The 18,979-nt window shown below is 38.6% G+C and overlaps 2 protein-coding genes and 1 non-coding gene across 4 annotated transcripts; 1 reads left to right on the top strand and 2 right to left on the bottom strand.

The window, feature by feature from the left end:
• Positions 1-450: 450 nt before the first annotated feature.
• On the bottom strand, positions 451-16,672 carry LOC132631703 (uncharacterized). Of its 2 annotated transcripts, none has more exons than XM_060347379.1 (15): positions 16,369-16,672; positions 16,201-16,284; positions 15,458-15,531; positions 15,339-15,372; positions 14,018-14,076; positions 13,733-13,847; positions 13,586-13,623; positions 13,336-13,433; positions 13,210-13,265; positions 12,360-12,645; positions 12,102-12,217; positions 10,752-10,808; positions 2,450-2,515; positions 981-1,055; positions 451-811 (listed from the first exon to the last, which is right to left on the bottom strand). In XM_060347379.1, the coding sequence occupies exons 1-15, from the start codon at positions 16,501-16,503 to the stop codon at positions 746-748; spliced, it is 1,359 nt and encodes a 452-aa protein (XP_060203362.1). In that variant the 5' UTR covers positions 16,504-16,672; the 3' UTR covers positions 451-745. The 2 variants fall into 2 exon arrangements, with proteins under 2 accessions (XP_060203362.1, XP_060203363.1); XM_060347380.1 differs by having other exon boundaries at positions 12,366-12,645.
• LOC132631704 (uncharacterized) lies at positions 8,378-10,432 on the bottom strand. Its single transcript, XM_060347381.1, has one exon. It carries the CDS (start codon positions 10,430-10,432, stop codon positions 9,563-9,565), a length of 870 nt encoding a protein of 289 aa, XP_060203364.1. The 3' UTR covers positions 8,378-9,562.
• LOC132634584 (U6 spliceosomal RNA) lies at positions 14,901-15,003 on the top strand. Its single transcript, XR_009580284.1, has one exon. It is a non-coding gene; the product is annotated as a U6 spliceosomal RNA (small nuclear RNA).
• Positions 16,673-18,979: the final 2,307 nt, after the last annotated feature.

Below are 18,979 nucleotides of genomic sequence, written 5' to 3'. Positions count from 1 at the left end.
ACAATATACGATATATAGATAGAATAATATATATAACAGTTACTACAATAATACTTGTTCATGAATTAACTTTATGTTTTTGAGTTAAAATTCATGAATTAACTTGCTAGTAGATTGTATTAGAGCTTTTTTAAGTAAGCATTTATTGTGTTTTTATATGCATTTAATTATGCTGTCACTAATATAGGAAATCTCCTTATTTTTAGATTTTTATTTATAGCAAATTAGCAATAATCTCCTTGTTTTTAGCTTTAAGTTGCACAATTTTTAATATCTAAATTAGTTGTAGATTATATAATTAACTCTTATATATCTTGTATTTATGAAAGTTCCCCTTCATTTTCTTTGGTGATTAGGGCCAGTTGGGCCGTCTTCCAGATGTTGGGGCAGACAAAATCTGCAGTGCTGAGGAATTGGGAAATTGTATCACATGAAACAAAAACAGTAATATGAATTAAAACAGTTCACACATTCCTTTCATTCAGGTACTAGATGTAAATTAAAGGCGCCTTCTGGGCAAACATAAGATACAAGATGCCGTTTGTCTTAACAGCTTAAGACTTCTCAGGCAGTCAAACTTTTACAAATATAGCATGACTACCTTGACTGAATGAACTACACAAAAGACCATACATACAGTAGAGACAGCTTCTGTGCAGCTCATGCAAGGCAAATCTGCAAAGGCAGTGGATGGACTTAATAGTCTGCTGACTACATTGATCATCGAGATACGGCTGGCAGTAATCTAGTCTTTTTTGGCTATCTCCACACTGTTACCCCTAGAAACCTGTGCTGTACCTTGCTCGATACACTGGAAAGCAGGAGAAAAAATAAGACTTTATAAAGTATATCTTAACCTCTCTTTCAGCTACGTAAAACATCACTACTCAGGTTTCAACTTTCCCAGATGAAATCGGCAGTGACTCGGAGGCAATCAACAAAATTAACCCCAGGGAAACAATGATACATTGGCAAATTACCTGTAAAAGATGGTTGTGCAGCCAATCCAATGTTTGTGGAAACGTCGTCGCTGATATGTTTACAACTGTTAAACCCTGTCATAAAGAATGCAGATCCCACGGGATAAAAAACGTGAATGTTACAACAAATCAATAATCTTAACTAAAACCATATAACGAGGGGATGCAGTCTGTAAAAGTCAAATCAAACAGACCAGGCATGAAAGAGTATTTGACAAATGGATATTATTTCTTTCTTTAAAATAATAAGTTAAATAAAAAATCATTTCTTATTAGACAACTTGCATCCTAATATGTAATATCCAGTAACAATTGTAGATTGCTTTTTATTTATTGTAACTTGTGTCTTCAATTCAGGTAGGGGTAAGGTCTGCGTACACACCACACCTCTCCGGACCCACTTCTGGGATTACACTGGGTATGTTGTTGTTTGTGTCATCAATTCACCAAAGATAAAATTCTTTTTTTTGGCGCATGCCTCCAACCCTGAAGTAGTACCAAGAACTCTAGAAAAGTTAAAGAAGTGACTCTCCCATAACTCGACAAATTTACATGAACTGCCTAGCAAGTCCCTCAGACCACAAGAAAATATACTATTTTTTCTACTCTGCTTTAGAATGCTCCCCTTTTAGCATCTCCAACTATATTTTCTATAAAGTTAGCACATAAAAAACAAAAAGACCAGCCAACAGCGAACTGAAACCTATGACTTGGATGCTATTTAGTGGTCTCCTTCTTTCCTCTAGCTCTATCTATTCATCTGGATGAGAATGGAATTTGAAAGAAATGGACTCTAGATTCAAACTCCAGATACTAGCTGACTAGCTCCCACGACACACGATTCAAATAGCAGCATGCATCACTAGCTGCATTTAGGAGAATGGCAGTCGACTCTAGTTCAGGAAGCGCAGCAAGTACTTGAGGATTGGTAGGATATCATGTGTCCAACTTCTCGAAGGACTGATGTGATATCATGCATCCAACCTTCCAAATTGAATACGAATCAGATCTACAACGACGGCATTGTATGGGTGATCGTAATACATGGCTTGAGTATCGAGCCATTTCTCTCCCTTGCAGAACATGTTTAAGATAAACAAAGGTTTCATCAGTTAGGGGAATTTCACTAATTGTAATACTCCTCGAGGAGCATTTTTGTTTCGTACTGAGACATAAATCATAAGGCTTTCATCATACCGTTGCGCTCATTAAATTTGCTTATCGCCAGAAAAACACGAAAGAAGAGAGGATCCAATACCAAGAAAACTCATAGATAGTCTGGTGGTAAGTTCTGAGCTGCATTAGATAGTACAGTAGGTTTAATGCAGATTAGGCTCTTACTGGCAGGTTATTGGTTTGATTTCTCATCAGATATGTCTATTTTTTTATGGGTTCTTCAGATAGTTATATCTATGTAGAAGAATTTCCAAATTTTATGTTGATGTTGGGAAGGATGGCAAACACCATACCTGTGAGGTAAAGGAGCAGAGATAGTCCTGTATAGTCTTCAAGTTAGATATCAATTTATCTTTGTCCTGCAAAGAAATTCAAGAGAGGATGACCAGCTAAAAAACAAGATAAGAAAAGAAAAAATACTCGGATACAATTACACTATGTATCATTTGTCTGCGTAACTGCATATTAGTATCACACACATAAACATATAGAAAGAATTGAAGCCAATATAGAGACAGAAAGGGGGGAATTTTTTCTTAATTTCTTGTAGAACTGATGAGTTTTATGATGATAATATGTTCCAACTTTTTTGATAAAGGTAACATCTTGTATTCATATCCAAAAGCAGCACCTGGAAGTGCTGAGGGGGTAATTACAAGCTCATAAAAAGAGCCATGGTGAAGCTGTCAAAAGCTAGTCTAAAACTAGTCTGCTATATCATTACAATTTGCCTATAAAATCTATCAAATCCCCTATATCCCCCAATAAGTCCTGTTTACACCAAAAATATAGGACACCAAGACAATTCATCCTAAATTTATGGATGGAGTTGCTTTTGTCTTCAAAAAGTCTTAAATTTCTCTCTTTCCAAGCTATCCACCAAATGCAAGCAGGGATTAGCTGCCACCATTTCTGTTACCAATTCCTTGCCAACTGTTGAGTAGTTCAAAAGTAGTCTTGGGCATGGCCCAACTAACACCAAGAATACAAAAGAACATGTACCACAGATTTGCAGTTGTCTTGCAATGAATGAAAAGGTGGTCATTTGTTTCCACATCTAATCCACGAAGTAGACATCTTGAGCAAATCTGAAAACCTCTTCTTTGTAGCCTTTTATGTGTTAGGCATGCTTTCCTAACCACTAGCCAAGCAAAGCAAGAGACCTTTAGGGGGATCTTGATTTCCAAATGAGTTTCCAAGGCCACACCTCTGTGATGGAGGTTCTATGATTATAATTCCAGTAGACAGACTTGACAGTGAAAAAACCCTTACTATTTAGCATCCATTTTGGTTTGTCTGGTATATCTGGAGTGCTCTTGAAGGGTTCCAAAGTTTGTAATAGCTCGGCTACTCTATCAATCTCCCAGTCATTTAGTGCTCTCCTGAAAAGCAGATTCCATACTTGATGGTCCCATACCTGGTTGGTCTTGGTTTGCTGTTGAAGGCTAATCAAGTAGAGATCAGGGAAAAGGCTCTTCAAAGAGTTTTGACCTGTCCATGCATCATCCCAAAAAGCAGTTTTCAGACCATTGCCAATTTCGATGCAAATGTTGTTGTTGAAAGTTGGCCAGTAGTTCCTGATGGTTCTCCAAGTACTGGTCCCATAAGTGGATGTGACCACATTTGTTGTCCATTGGTTTAAAAAACCATTTCGGAAACAGCCGTCCTACCTTGGTAGGAGTAAGGTCTGCGTACACTCTACCCTCCCTAGACCCCACGATGTGGGATTTCACTGGGTTGTTGTTGTGGTTTAAAAAACCATATTTATGAGCAATGAATCTTCTCCATAATGTAGTGTCTTCCAAACTGAATCTCCATAGCCATTTTTGTAGTAAACTCTGATTGTGAAAACTAAGATTCCTGATACCCAGACCTCCTTGCTTCTTGCTGAGAGTTACCACTTCCCATTTTACTAGATTCATGCTTCTTCTGTCCTTGTTGCCTTGCCACAAAAAATTTCTCCTCAATTTGTCTAATCTGTCCTCCACACATTTGGGGAGGGGGAACAAACCCATCATGTAGGTGGGGAGGGCATCAAGGACTGAACTAATAAGAGTTAATCTGCCACCTAGAGACAGGTACTGACTTTTCCACCTTGCTAGCTTCTTGTCACATCTCTCGATCACCTCGTTCCAGATTCCTATGGATTTGCTCTTAGCACCAAGTGGCATTCCTAAGTAGATTGTTGGAAGTGATCCCAATTGGCAACCAAGGATCATAGCTAGTGTTGGAAGGTCAGCTACCCAATTGACAGGGAAAAGGCAGCTTTTATCCCAATTTACATGAAGACCTGAAAGGGCTTCAAAAATGGTGAGAATGTCTCTGAGGTGTCTGATTTGTGCCACTTTTGCTTCACAAAAAACAAGGGAATCATCTGCATAAAGCAAATGTGTAATCTCCATGTTGATGCCCAAGTTGTTTGTAGTTCCAAAGCCTCTGATCCAATTGTTTGTATTGGCAATTTTGAGCATGTGATTGAGTCCTTCCATGGCTAGGACAAAAAGAAAGGGGGACAAAGGGTCCCCTTGTCTTAGCCCTCTGCTGGAGTGAAAAAAGCCTTCAGGACTTCCATTGATTAAGACTGAGAACTTCACAGTTGAGATGCAAAAAAATATCCAGTTCCTCCATTTCCCTCCAAACCCCATATCAGTCAAAACCTTCAAAAGAAAAGACCAATTCACGTGGTCGAAAGCCTTTTCCATATCAAGCTTACATAGGATTCCAGGAACCTTTTGTTTGATCCTGGAGTCAACCAATTCATTAGCTAACAAAGTTGCATCCATGATCTGCCTCCCTTTAATAAATGCCATTTGGTGGTCATTGACAAGCTTGCCCATGACAGTCTTTAGTCTTTCAGTGATGAGTTTGGAGATGATCTTGTATACTCCTCCTATTAAGCTTATTGGTCTAATAATCCCTTAATTCTTCTGCTCCATATTTCTTTGGGATCAAAGCAATGAAAGTGGCATTTAAAGACTTCTCAAAATATTCATTCTGGTGAAAATTGTGAATTGTTTGCATCATGTCATCTCTGATTGTGTCCCAACAAGCTTTGAAGAATCCCATTGTGAAGCCATCCGGGCCTGGAGCCTAGTCTATAGCACTCTGCTTAATTATCTGTATCACTTCAGCTTCAGAGAAAGGTCTTTGCAGCCAATCTCGTTCTTCTTGAGTGATCCTTGGACAACCGATGTAGTCAAAATTTGGCCTCCATGATTCTGTTTCAGAGTATAATTGCTTGTAGAAATCCACCATGGCTTTCTTAATATTTTCAGGTTCCAAGACCTCTTCACCTTTAACAATCAGTCTGTCAATAGTGTTGTACCTCTTATGAGTTGTTGCCATTCTTTGAAAAAACCTGGTATTTTTGTCACCCTGTTTCAACCACAACACCCTTGATTTTTGTCTCCAACTGTCTTCTTCTTTGTTAGACAAATCTTCCAGCTCAACTAAAACAGTTGCCCTAATCATCATCTCATCTTCATTTAATTCCCTGTTGTCCTGTGAGTGATCCAGTTCAGCCAATTCATTTAGAAGACTGTTTTTCCTATTAAGCAGCTCACTAAACCTGCTCTTGCTCCATTCTTTAAGCTTACCCTTCAAGAGTTTAAGTTTTGTGCTGAGTACATAGTCTGGACAGCCAAGTACCACAAAATTTGACCACCATTGCTGGACCATATCAGTAAAACCTTCCACCCCAAGCCACCAATTTTCGAATTTAAAGTAACTCTTCTGATGATCCCAGTTTCCACATTCAAGCATAAGTGGTGTGTGGTCAGAGTCAACCCTTGGCAGGATTTTTTGTTTGATATATCTGAAAGATTCTTCCCACTCCGTAGAGTAAAGAAACCTGTCGAGCCTAGCTGCACTATTGTGACTCACCCCCCTGAACCAGGTAAATCTCCCTCCATTCAAAGGTGGATCAGACAACTCCATGTCTTCAATCCATTCTGAAAAATCAGCCATTGAGTTGGTGATTCTGGAACTGCCTCTTCTCTCTATCGTGAATCTATTTGTGTTGAAATCACCACAAACGACCCATGGCCCCTCCCAAAGTCCTCTATATGTTGCAATTTCTTCCCAACATGCTTGTCTATCGATTCTAGAGTGTGGTGCATATAGGCCAGTGAGACACCAACTGAAAGAATGTTGAGTTGATGTAAAACTGTATGTGATTGAAAAGGTTCCTTTATCAATCAAAGCCCCTGTCCATAATCTGCTATCCCATAGCATGATAATGCCACCCTTGCTGCCTTCTGCTTCTAAATAGTCACATCTCATCCATCTAATTCCCCATAATTGCTTAGCAAAAAATTCTATATCTTTCTCCAATTTAGTCTCTTGAAAACAATAGACATCTGCCCTCCATTCTTGAATGCAACTCTTAACAAGGTTTCTCTTTGAGACCCTGTTAAGTCCCCTGACATTCCATGAACAAATATTTACCTTCATTTAAAAGATAATGAAAGAACCTTCCCCCTACTTCTCACTCCTTCAACCTCTTCATTAAGGTCTGACTCTAAATTCTTCAATTCATGTTTGCTTAATCCTCTATTTCTGGGAGCTTTACTTTTGGCATCCACAACTTGCACTCCAGCTTCTTGATTTTCCAGTGAAATTTTCCTTTTGTGAAGTTTCATTAAAAGAGCTTTTGCCTCTTCCTCATATCCAACAAAAGCTGCACCATATGTTTCACTCAATTCTAACATATTATTTTTGAACCAGTTCAAGTCGACTTCTGCTTCATGCATCTCTTGGGACTGGATGGAAACTGGTTCAACCTCGTGGACTTGCATAATTTGCAATTCTGCATTCTTGAAGGGAGCGGGGGTTTGTAAGTCAGAGGTATCGTGTGAGGGAACAGGAACAAAAACCTCATGACTGGTTGATGGCTCGGTTGATTGTATATCGGTAACATGATTGGGTTGTTCTGTTGAGAAAGAAGAAGAAAGAAGGGTTTGAGTGGGTTGTTCTGTTGGAGAAGTCGACTTTGCTTCCCAGGCAGTGTAGGTTTGAAGAAATTTGATTGCGATCTCTTTTAATCCAAGAAGGAGTGGGTCGGTTTGATGATTTTTATTAACGCAGTCATGTGCCTCCACACGTGCTTCATTAAAGGGCTGAGAATTATAATTAAGTGGAGCCTCATCCATTTGGGCCAAAACCCTAAATTTGTTAAGGCCCAAAGAATATTCTGAGTTGGGTAATTTGGTCAGCTGGCCCATAGGAAAAGCAGCTTCAAGGGCACATGAGGATGTCGCGTGACCTGTCTCTTTCTCACTGCTTAAAAGTACATCTTTCCCAGCTGTATTTTTCACAGACCGCTGGTCCGAAGGATGGACCAGATATGACGCAGCAACCTCTTCTCCGGCAGAGAAAATCGCCGGCAATTCAACCCAGATCTGGACGGTGTAAAGGATTCCTCCATTTTCTATCATCATCTCCTTAGGGATAGAACTCCCATCTCCCTTGATTTTAACCCTAGCCCACTTCAAATGGTTACGAAGCTGAGTTTCCTCCTCCGTCTCCACCCATCCCCCACAAAAATCCCCAATGATTTTGAAGGTTTGTTGTGACCATAGTTGGAGGGGCAGCCCTACGAATTTTGCCCAGACAGAGTTAGGTTTCTTGCGAGAATCAATAGCTCCTATAGTGGGAGTCCACCATTGAAGTCTGATTTGATGTTTTCTCCATCTCCACTCGCCAAGCATTACTTCTTCTGCCACTTCTCTGGAGGCAAACTCCAAGAGGAAGCAGCGGTTCACCATCTCATAAATGTTTAAACCATGTGCTTGCTTCCATGTGCTTTGAGACCATCTTCTCAAATCTGATATCTTTGGTAGTTCTAATGCATTTTCGGGGAAGCTACACACTATACACCTGTTTAGAACTTCATTGTGGGGTGGGCTGGATATACTGTCGATGTGGACAGGTCCTTCTTTCTTCTGGTTTGATCTAGCAACTGGTGAGGGCTCATTTAAATCCCTATTAGCCCATTTAAAGCTCCTTACAGCCTCTGAATAAGGAATGTTTTTTCTCTGTTAATCTGGTGGAAAAAGTTGTTGATTGCATGGCATGGCTCTTTATGAATCTACCCACTTTGTCTGCAATATCTTTCCATCCAACATTGAAAGCTAGTTCCGGGATGATTAGAACTGACCTTCTTTTTCCTCTTAGGCTTAAGATGCTGATGTAACGTCCATATCTATTGTAATTTCTTGATACAAAAATCTCCGACAAGTTATCTTTCTTTTTCCATCTTCTGACTGTGTTTCCATGCACCTTCGAGGCTTCCAACATAACCTGAACAATCCATTCCATCGTCTTAGTATTGAAACTAGTTCTCCTGATAAAGTTCCTGCTTCTTTCTATCCAATCGAACCAAACATCTGTTGCTTCCGAAGATCTCATGATATCGTAGGATTTGAAACTTACGGCAAAGTAGATGGTGTTATCCATTTGGGGGAGTGGCTAGAGAAAGTAGAAAGAAAAGAAGGAAAGAGAAAGAGAGAGGTCTGAAAGAGTGGCTGGAAGGGGGAGAGAGAGAAGAAAAGAGGAAGAGAGAGGTTTCCGGCAATCAAAATGATCACCGGGGTGGGAGTCTAAGGCCCAGAAGGGACCCTAGGGGGGTGTCTCGATAAATGTGTCTGGGAGCATTTTATAATATACCTTCTCCACTTGTTTGTTGAATATATGTTCCAACTTTCTTAGGAACGTAGAATCTCACACTTCTCTTCTGGCACTTAAGTCCATGCTAATGACAAGAATGACCAAAATTGAACTGCCATTTTTTTTTGGGCGGGGGGGGGGGGGGGGGGGGAGGAGGGGGTGGTGGTGTTACATACCTAGCTGATGACCAGAAGACAAAACGGTACTTCAGTTTAGGATGAACTCACCTCACTTGGAAATATAAATATACCAAAACAGACAAAAGGATCAATAGATTGATGATTTTCATAGGTGAGTTTAAACATAGTCATCAGTATATGTGGCAAGCTCAAAACATTTACTATTCTCTTTTGCTAAGCATATAGGAAAACAGATACTTTGAAGAAAATCAAAGAGAAACATGAACACAACAACAACATACCCAGTGAAATCCCACAATGTGAGGTCTGGGGAGGGTAAAGTGTACGCAGACCATACCCCTATCTCGAAAGACAGGGAGGCTGTTTCCGAAAGACCCTCGGCTCAAGAGAAATCACAACGAGAAAGGTTAGATAAGCACAAGCAGTTCAAAGCAGAATGCAAATGAAACTAAAGAAAGCGAATAAGTCAGAATAAAGCAGTCTGAAAAAAAAGGGAACAGTAGCTACCACAGATAAATAAGATAATCGAAGTACAAGAAACCACATATAGTAGCAAGAAACAAAGGGCAATAGACTATAGATCGAAACAACGACTACCTACTAGCCTTCTACCCTAATCTGAGTCCTCCAAAACCTCTTATCTAGGGTCATGTCCTCGGTAAGCTGAACCTGCGCCATGTCCTGTCTCAGCACCTCTCCCCAATACTTTTTCGGCCTACCCTGACCTCTTCTGAAACCATCCATAGCTAACCTCTCACACCTCCGCACTGGAGCGTCTCTGCCTCTCCTCCTCACATGCCCAAACCATCTCAGCCTCACTTCCCTCATCTTGTCCTCCACTGATGCTACTCCAACCTTATCCCGGATATCTTCATTCCTAATCCTATCTCGCCTGGTGTGCCCACACATCCATCGCAGCATTCTCATTTCCGCAACTTTCATCTTTTGGACATGAGAGCTCTTGACTGCCCAACACTCTGCCCCGTACAACAAGGTCGGTCTCACAACCACTTTGTAGAACCTGCCTTTAAGTTTTAGTGGCACCTTCTTATCACACAGCACTCCTGAAGCAAGCCTCCATTTCATCCACCCTGCGCCAATACGATGTGAGACATCATCATCAATATCCCCATTTTCTTGTATAATAGACCCGAGATATTTGAAACTTCTTTTCTTTGGGATGACCTGGGTACCAAGCCTCACTTCCACGCCAGACTCATGTGTCACGTCACTGAACTTGCATTCCATGTACTCTGTCTTGGTCCTACTCAACTTGAACCCTTTAGACTCCAGAGTTTGTCTCCAGACCTCCGGCTTAGCGTTCACTCCGCAGCGTGTCTCGTCGATCAAGACTATGTCATCCGCAAATAACATACACCATGGAACCTCACCTTGAATTCGCCGCGTCAGACAATCCATCACTAGAGCAAATAAAAATGGGCTAAGAGCTGATCCTTGGTGCAACCCCATCTCCACTGGGAAGTACTCTGAGTTGAGTCTCTTCCCACTCTGGTTAGTATATCTTCAAATTGGTTTTTCAACTTTCCAAATAGAAGGGAACAAATCCAAAAAATCAATTTCTTATTAATTTAAACCAAAATAAAAGAAGACCACACGTGGATAATAGTTGCTAAATACAGCAAACCTTTTACTGATAAGGACATGTATCACAGATTTTGCATAGATCATGTGCTCCTATATCAAAAGCCACCCACTTGAATTATAGATATGTTAAACATTCATGTAATACAGATAACGATAAATAAGAGAAATCAGCAACTTGTCGAACCTGGTTAGGATATTTCTCACTGCATGTACGACTAGCTACCCACTCTTCCAGCAATGCCTGCATGAAAGACACAACTTTGTCAAGAAGATAAGACATGAATTAACTATTACAGACAGTTTACTCCCTCAATCCTGCTTTATGCAGTGGATAACAGTTGAGGATTATGATTTGAGGATGATAAAAAATGGACTCAATTCATTGCACATTGTATCAGCAGCATGAAGGAGACAATTATATTTTTTTGGATCATTGCAGGTAAATTTGATTTGTTTAATCAATGTGTAGTCTTGAAAATAGAGGATGCTTGTATAGCTACTATATTTGATAAAAACCTATAAAATTTGGCATGTTTAAAATGAGAAGTGCACTGCAAAAGAGAGGGAGGGGCGGAAGGGAGTAAGAAATATTATGGAACATCCCACTATTGTATGTCCTCATAAATTATTGGAAGCAGCAGTAGTGAATTCAGGAAGTAAAAGACTCCACTTATGTAAATGGTTGACTATTTCCATTTTGGTCTTTTGGTCGTCTGAAAATGGATAAATCTAGCTTTAGTTGTTGTCTCTCTAATAGTCTAATTAGCCTCATCTTTCTTCATGTCATTGACTGACAGCCAATAATCAACCAAACAATTTCACTCTGGAAGAATGTAACAACTGAGAAGTTCGACGAGGAGCACTTCACTACTTCAGTCGATGAAGAAATCATATGAATCTTACAGTTTACACTATTATAATCAGCTGGTACATATATCCCAACCCCACTGCCCCATAGCCTTTTCCTTTCGAAGATATCCAGGGATTCTTGCTTAGTAGCTGTGGGTGGACTAGTGTGGACGCAATATATAATATAACCAACATCAAAAACATGTTTTTACTTTTTCCATTAAACAGAGAAAATGTTGAGCTATTTCATGAAGCTAGTTCAGTATAAGTTGAGACATCAGTTTTTCTGAACAGGAAATTTATTTTTTGAATAGGAAGTTGAGAAATCAGTTTACAGTGAATAAAAGCAGAAAGGACTTAAGTTGGGAGAAGTATTAGGGGACATGAGTAAGGAGGGATGTAGATGGGATAATATGTCGCTCAAAATAAAAGGTAGAACTTGGTACATTGGTGAGGAAGATAATGACTTATACAGACTAATGAGCAGATTAGGAAGAAAAAATAGCTGTTCCAAACTGGTAATTATAGAGAGACTATATTTTACTTTGTCATCTCAAAGATAAGTCTTAGAGAATTAGATCAGCTCTTTATATCTCGATCAATTTTAGAGATAGCAGATATAGAGATCAAAAAAAAAAAAATTGTTTAGAGATTACACAGGATAAATAGAGATTTAAGGTACCACCTTATGGTCAAATTCAGCCATCCTTAGCACTATAGGTACAATTATTGGTTGAGCACCGGATTTTTCTCTTCTATGAGACGGATTTTGGTCTGCCCCAGAATCTTTAACTTTTTCACCTGCATTACCAGAGAGGCAGTGAGCAAGCATCAAAGGAGAGAGAAAGAAATAACCCCCCTCCCCCAAAAAAAGGCAGCTTGAGTAAAGTATTAGCTTTTAGTAGAGATGGAAAAACTAGCAGAAATATGCAAAGGCACTTACCCGTACCTGTATTTTCAGAGGTTTCATGAACAACGTCCAAGGATTCCAGAGCAGTTGTGAGCTTGTTTAACTCAGAAGATTCTACTGGTTCTGAATTCATATCCTCGGAACAGCAATCCTGGCGGTCAGTCTGACTGCTACATCTAGCATTGGAATTGCTTTTCTGTTGTAATTCATTCTGTTCTTCCACCTTCAAAGATTTTGGCCCTGCTTGGTTTGCTGGAGAAGCTGGTGGCAATTTATTCTCTTCATCCATTAGGTAAATACTAGGATCTAGGTGTATCCCCTGCCATTGATATACCATCCAACTGAAATCACTCAATGTTCAAGCATTGCTTTTAAATAGAACTGGATGCAGATCAAAATGGATTTTCGACATTCACAACCAATTGATAAAACAGTCGATGAGATATAAAAACTTTGATGGAACCTCCCATTACTACTGCAGCAACAAGGATGAATATACTAGAAATGGACCATGCTATGCATTCTCAGGTGTCAGTACATATTGTTTCTTTTTCGCATAAAATGCTTCCTGGACAGCACCACACTCATTTGCTTCCCAATCATAAGTTACAAAGTGATTGCCCCTTTTTCTATTATTAATGATGCATAACCACATAAAAAGGAGCTTAAACTGTGCTATCAGACAAGCAGCCCTTCGTTTTGACAGTACAAGTAAAAGTCCAAAATAGTAAGTGCCAGTAGCAATGCTTCTTTTCTAAACAAGATGACAAGAAGAGGATTATGAAGAGAGACAGGGAGGGCATACATAAGTGTCTATAGTGTCTAAGCATGACAGAAAAAGCGATGGAAAAGACTCATTATCTAGTTTATGGAGGAAAAATACCTCAATTATAATTGGTTTTCCATCTTTCATAGCTTTCTTCAAATCACCAGCCAAACCTACAAAATATTGAGATGTTGATTGAATTCCTTGAAATGCTGCAAAACAGTTGTTTACACCAAGATTTACCTTTCCTTACTATTCTGCATTCTCTGCAAAATTCGGTTATTAGCTCCTCTGATGAGCTGAAATCACGTGCCCATACAGGAGAAGATGCCAAAGGTGCACTGATAAAAAATACAAGGTACACAAGTATATTAGAGCCACATGATATCACCTTTCTCCAGATAACCTTGCTAAGCATGAACAAACATGACACAGAATTTTCTGGAACTAACAGGTAGCCGGAATAACTAAATCTGCATCGACAGTTACATACTCTGTTGATGTCCGTAGCAATTCATACACCATGGCAGTCTGAGAAAAAGATCGCATATAAATGATAAGCAAGCAAGGATAAACGAGCACTTGCTCAAAGAAAAAGATAGAAGCAGACCCAGTAAATGTAGAGGGATTAAAGAAGAACCTGCAAGACATTTGGCAAGTTCAGCCTTTGTGCAAGCTGAGTAGCAATAGTAGATTTTCCAACGCAAGCAGTACCACAAACAAGAATTACCAAAGGCACTCTCATATGGTGAAATCTAAGAACATAAAGATAATCAAAGAAAAAGGGTAAAGCAACATCAAATGCTAAATTAGGCCGCTCAGTCATTCCCTTCCTCATTGTTCCCTCCTCCACAAAATGTATAAATAAGAAAATGATCCACTATAGGAAAAGAAAGGCAAGGTTGACAAAGAAAATATCACCAACGTCGTAATCATTTTATAACGGTTTATATACTCCTCTCCAAAACCTCTTCGCTCCATAAGCTGCATGGCATCCAAACAATTCAGTGTTATTCATCCACTTCCAGAACTTTGAAAAACTTCTAACAGAAGGGAAAATCAAGTCACATACTAGAGGGTCCACTTTTACACGAACTAGTATTAGATATTTGTAGAATTAAGAGAAAGAAATCACAGAAATGAGAAATCTACTTTAAATATCTTCTTTTGCAAAAAACCTCTTCTTGTATGACTTTTGTGAATGAGGCAATAGGTTTTGCACAGATTTATTATCGCAGTATTTGTTTTCATCAGACAATCAATAGATGAACGACCTTTAATACCCCCAACCAAAGGGTTGGTTCCAGACAGCATAACATGTTAATTAGTTCATTGATACAATATTATGTGCATGTTAACTCTTCTACATGTGTAATTCAATCCGAGACACAAACATTCGTGTCAAATATAAGTTCTAGACACCATTACATAGGAAAACTAAATTGCCAAAAGACATAAAGCACAGCTCAAGTTAAACTAGATCCTCATCAGTTAAAGATCTCAACCAAACAATATGCGGAATATTTTTTCTTAAAATGCCTATTGGATGAAATAATGAAGTAATTGCGCTTATTCTTTGAATCATTAGACAAAAGGGCATAAGCTCAGAAGAATTTCCCTAACTACATGCAGTGAGCAAAAAAAAAATGCTTGATGAAAAGTTTCAACTGGATAATGAAATCCACTTATTTGTAACAAGTTCAATTCTATAATCAGCATTACCCTGTGCCAACAGGGGGAGAGGGAGAGAGAGAGAGAGAATCATAGGAATGTGTCGCTTGTTCTTCATCACTAAAGATAGCAAAGTTGTCCCTTCGGGGACATCCAATAAAATTGGAACGATACAGAGAAGATTAGCATGGCTCCTGCGCAAGGATGACATGCACAAATTGAGAAATGGTCCAAAATTTTTAATTTTACATAATTCAATTTACCAGTTTCAAAAAAAAAAAAAAAAAGGATAGCAAAGTCATATTAATAAGCATCCAAATGAGTTGCTACTGTCTATACCTAAAGAAAGATTCAAAACACCACATCCAACAAAGCGGCAACATGTAAAGCATGTTCAGATCGCCTTTGCATTATCAAAGTCACCAAGGAAAAATAATACCTCAAGACGTAGAGACAATGGAATAAGCAAAAATATTCAGTTAAGTATCTTAGATAGTTAAATATTCATGGGAAAGTTACTGAACTTCTGAAAAGAATTGGAAGCGGAACATAACCGAGAACAAGAAATGGATTACCTTGAACAAGTTTGCCTCCAAATCTAATTGTGAGCTGCATTAAGATATAAGTTTTTAATTTCTATGGATCAAGAAGGGTAAAACTCAATGAGAAGAAGATACAAATTTTGATGTCATACACATCAAGTAGGCTGTTGTCAACAAGAAGCTTTTTAAGCTCAAGAGCAATTTTAATAGCCACATGATTTGGTATCTGCAAACAAGAAGCAGTGCACACATTTAACTCCACATTCATAACAAAATCCCAAGAAAAGAAGATCTGGTAGTAGGGCGTCCTTTTGAAATAAGGAAACCTGGGAGACTAACAAGGGACAGCATGATTAAAAATTACAAATTACCCAATTCTAGGAACAGTAGCAGAGCAATTCATCATTTTTTTTCCTATGATGTTGGAATTTGAATAGTTTTGGAGCGACAAGAGAAGCTGCGGAACTTAAGATGATACCTACAAATATACTTGTTTGCATTATTTACATTGCAACTGATAAGCTGCTCAAGCCCATTCCTTTTCTTGTTCTTTTTTCTTCCATCTTTTACAGCTGGTTTGAAGGGGAGAGTCGGAACAATGGTAAAGTTGTTCTCGTGTGACACAAGTTCAAGCCGTGGAAGCAGCCACTAATATCTGCATTAGGGTAGGTTGTCTACATCACACCCCTTAGGTGCAGCCCTTTTCTTTTTTCCGTTTTCTTCCGGCAACTCCAAGTTGACAGTAAGCATTTAATATTTGAACAAAGAAAATAAATTCTGATTCAATTCATGGAATGATTACTTCCTAATTATAAATTGGCATGTGATTCAACAAACATAATTTGCGACAATAGTAACTGCCTCCAAGGAACTAAAGGAAGGATGATGAAGAAACCTTAGTGACAGTGAGCATTCTGCTGAGCAAGAATCTAGAGAGAACATAGTAATGATCAGCATTGTCACCCAGCCATACTTTCACCTGAAACACAACCAAAACGAGTACAAATAAATATAAACTAAGAAATTAGTCGAACAAAAATTGCAGCAATGGAATGATAAATACCTTAACGAAATCGTATTTGGAAGAAGCATTGCGGGTGGAAAAGCGACGAGTTGGAGGATTAGTTGCGGGATCATCTTCTTGTTCTTCGTCATTAGTGTTAGGGCTTTCTATTACAACCGCCTTATCCTTCTTCATATCTCTCTCTCGGACAATCTACTTTAGGAACAACTTCTGTTTGCACTTTGCACCATTATCATTTTAAGAAAGAAACATAAAACTTTCCTCGCTTTTCTCCAACTCTGGTTAGTGTTCGTGTGGGATTCCACTTGGCTTTTGCCCTTTTCCCAATTCCTTTTCCAAATTGTAATAGGTTAGAAATTAAAATTGTTAAACATTCATTTCTTCATTATTTTAATTTTAATTAGGGGAAATTTTGTAATTTGTTCTGTTTCTCCTAATATCTAATAGTGAAACTTACATAAATAGCTACTTTTCAATAGCTTTTAACAAGATATAACTATAAAATTGTTAATTACAAAGAGTAGCTAGTTTTATGTTAAAATGCGTGTATTTCATTTTTTTGAAATACAATGAAATATAAAATCGGATTGAGTAAAAATAGGCTATATTTTTTTTAACAGATTCTTCTTTTTCTTTTTAAATGGTAAGTCAAATTAAATCAACCATATTTCACGCATAACGGCTGATGTTCAATAACAGCTCACGTCTTTCTCTCCCCCTATTACTCCATTCCAACCAGAAATACACTGAAATATATTGAAATACACATAATCAATGGCAAAAATAATTAAATAGAAATAGAAATACACTGAAATATATTGAAATACACATAATCAATGGAAAAAATAATACACTGAAATATACTGAAAATTAGATATAATGTTTGTTAATACATAGAAATACACTGAAAATATACTGAAACATTTTATCAAACACTTGGTGGGCATGAAGCTCCACAAATCTCATCAATGGTGTTTCTACACCAACAACATATTCTCTTGCTCCTAGATGATGCTACAATACTATATTGCTATAATCAATACTGTTCTTCATCACTCATAAGATAAACAACACCACATGATCAGCAAACATAAGAAGGATTTTCCTCTTCTTTCGGCCCACACAAATTGTTATGGCTGAGCTTCAGCCATTGGCTGGAGATCCTCCACTGCTTTCCTTGTTGCCACTTCCTCCACCAACAACAACAATCACGATAACCACCGTGATAGAGATGGTGGGAAAGCAAAAATGAATTGGATTCTAAAAAGGAAGAGAAAAATAGTGAATATTGAAGGTAGAAAGAGAAACGTATGAGAGATGAAAGAGAAATAGGAGTGGAAAGGGAAGAAACCGTATGAAGTGGGAGAGAGGCCGTAAAATACACTTGGTGAGAGGAAATAACCGTGTGTATATTGTTGTAGCTATGATATGTAAATAAAAAACTCATTTAGCTACTAATAGTTAATTAATGGCAAAAGTCATAGATAGCCCCCTAAACTTTATCACATTTTCCTCATGGCTACCTAAACCGGGGTTGTACCTATTGACTACCTAAACTACCCTGAATTTATACCACATAAGCACCTTTTGGCCTTTTTTTAATTACACTTGGGCGCGTGTATATACGCCTAGATGACGTGTAGTTTAGGTCCATTTAACGCCTCCCACGTGGAAAATAAAATCCACGTGGTTTTTTTTTTAAAAAAAAACAGGTTCCTAATGTAAATGGGCTACCACTTAACCTAATTCCCATTTTTGCTATTTTCTCTCTCCCCGAGCCGTCTCTCTCTCACCGCGACAACATCGACGGTGAGTATCACCGTCGATTAAAGGTGTTTTGAGGATAATATCTTACGTGTAAGCATGTTGATGTTATATCCTGCATTTTCAGAGCATGAGCGTGACACGTGCTTCCTCAAAAAAATTGACAATCATATTGTTGCTACATAATTTAAACTCACGTTGATAGTGTTGTATCCCGAATTTTTGAACGTCGAATTATTTGTAAGCTGAGGTGGGGCCCACACGTCAAGATTTTTTTTGGAACATGTGACAAGTTATATGAATCACATATGTAAAGTTAAAAACAACTCACGAAGGACCCTTGGGCCAAATCAAAGTGGAAGCCCTCCAAACGAATATTTTTAAGAAAACGTTTTCGGGTGACCTGATTTTGAGGGGAAAAAACGGTATTATAAGTTTGGAATTTGGAAAAATACCAAGAAATAGAAGTTGTAGATAATTGAATTAGCTTTCCAACCATAGGTAGTGGGTTCCCAGGTGACGTCGGTACAAGGAGATATGGACGTTTTAAGGTCGAAAGGTCAGTGGGCTAGGCCCAACTCGGGGCCAACCGGGTTAGGCCCGTGAAAAAAAAAAAAAAGAGAAAAAGAGGCCCAAGTCTAAGGGGTGGCCGGCCAAGCCTTGGCCCAAGCCCATGGAGTAATTAATCCATGTGATTAATAATAAAAAGAGCCACAAGTCTTCATTTTGAAGAAGTTTCAAGACTAACCAAGAAAACAAAAGAAAGAAGGAGAAAAACAATGGCCTATTCGGCCATGAAGGAGAAAAAAAAAGACCCTTTGAAATCTTGTCCCAAAAATTATTTTCTTCATGTATTCCTACTAATTCAAGGGCCCTCTACAACGTG

This window comes from Lycium barbarum, chromosome 3, assembly GCF_019175385.1.
Source record: "Lycium barbarum isolate Lr01 chromosome 3, ASM1917538v2, whole genome shotgun sequence".
Classification (NCBI taxonomy): domain Eukaryota; kingdom Viridiplantae; phylum Streptophyta; class Magnoliopsida; order Solanales; family Solanaceae; genus Lycium; species Lycium barbarum.
The sequence above is the reverse complement of the archived record's forward strand: the minus strand, read 5'-3'. Positions and strand labels throughout refer to the sequence as shown.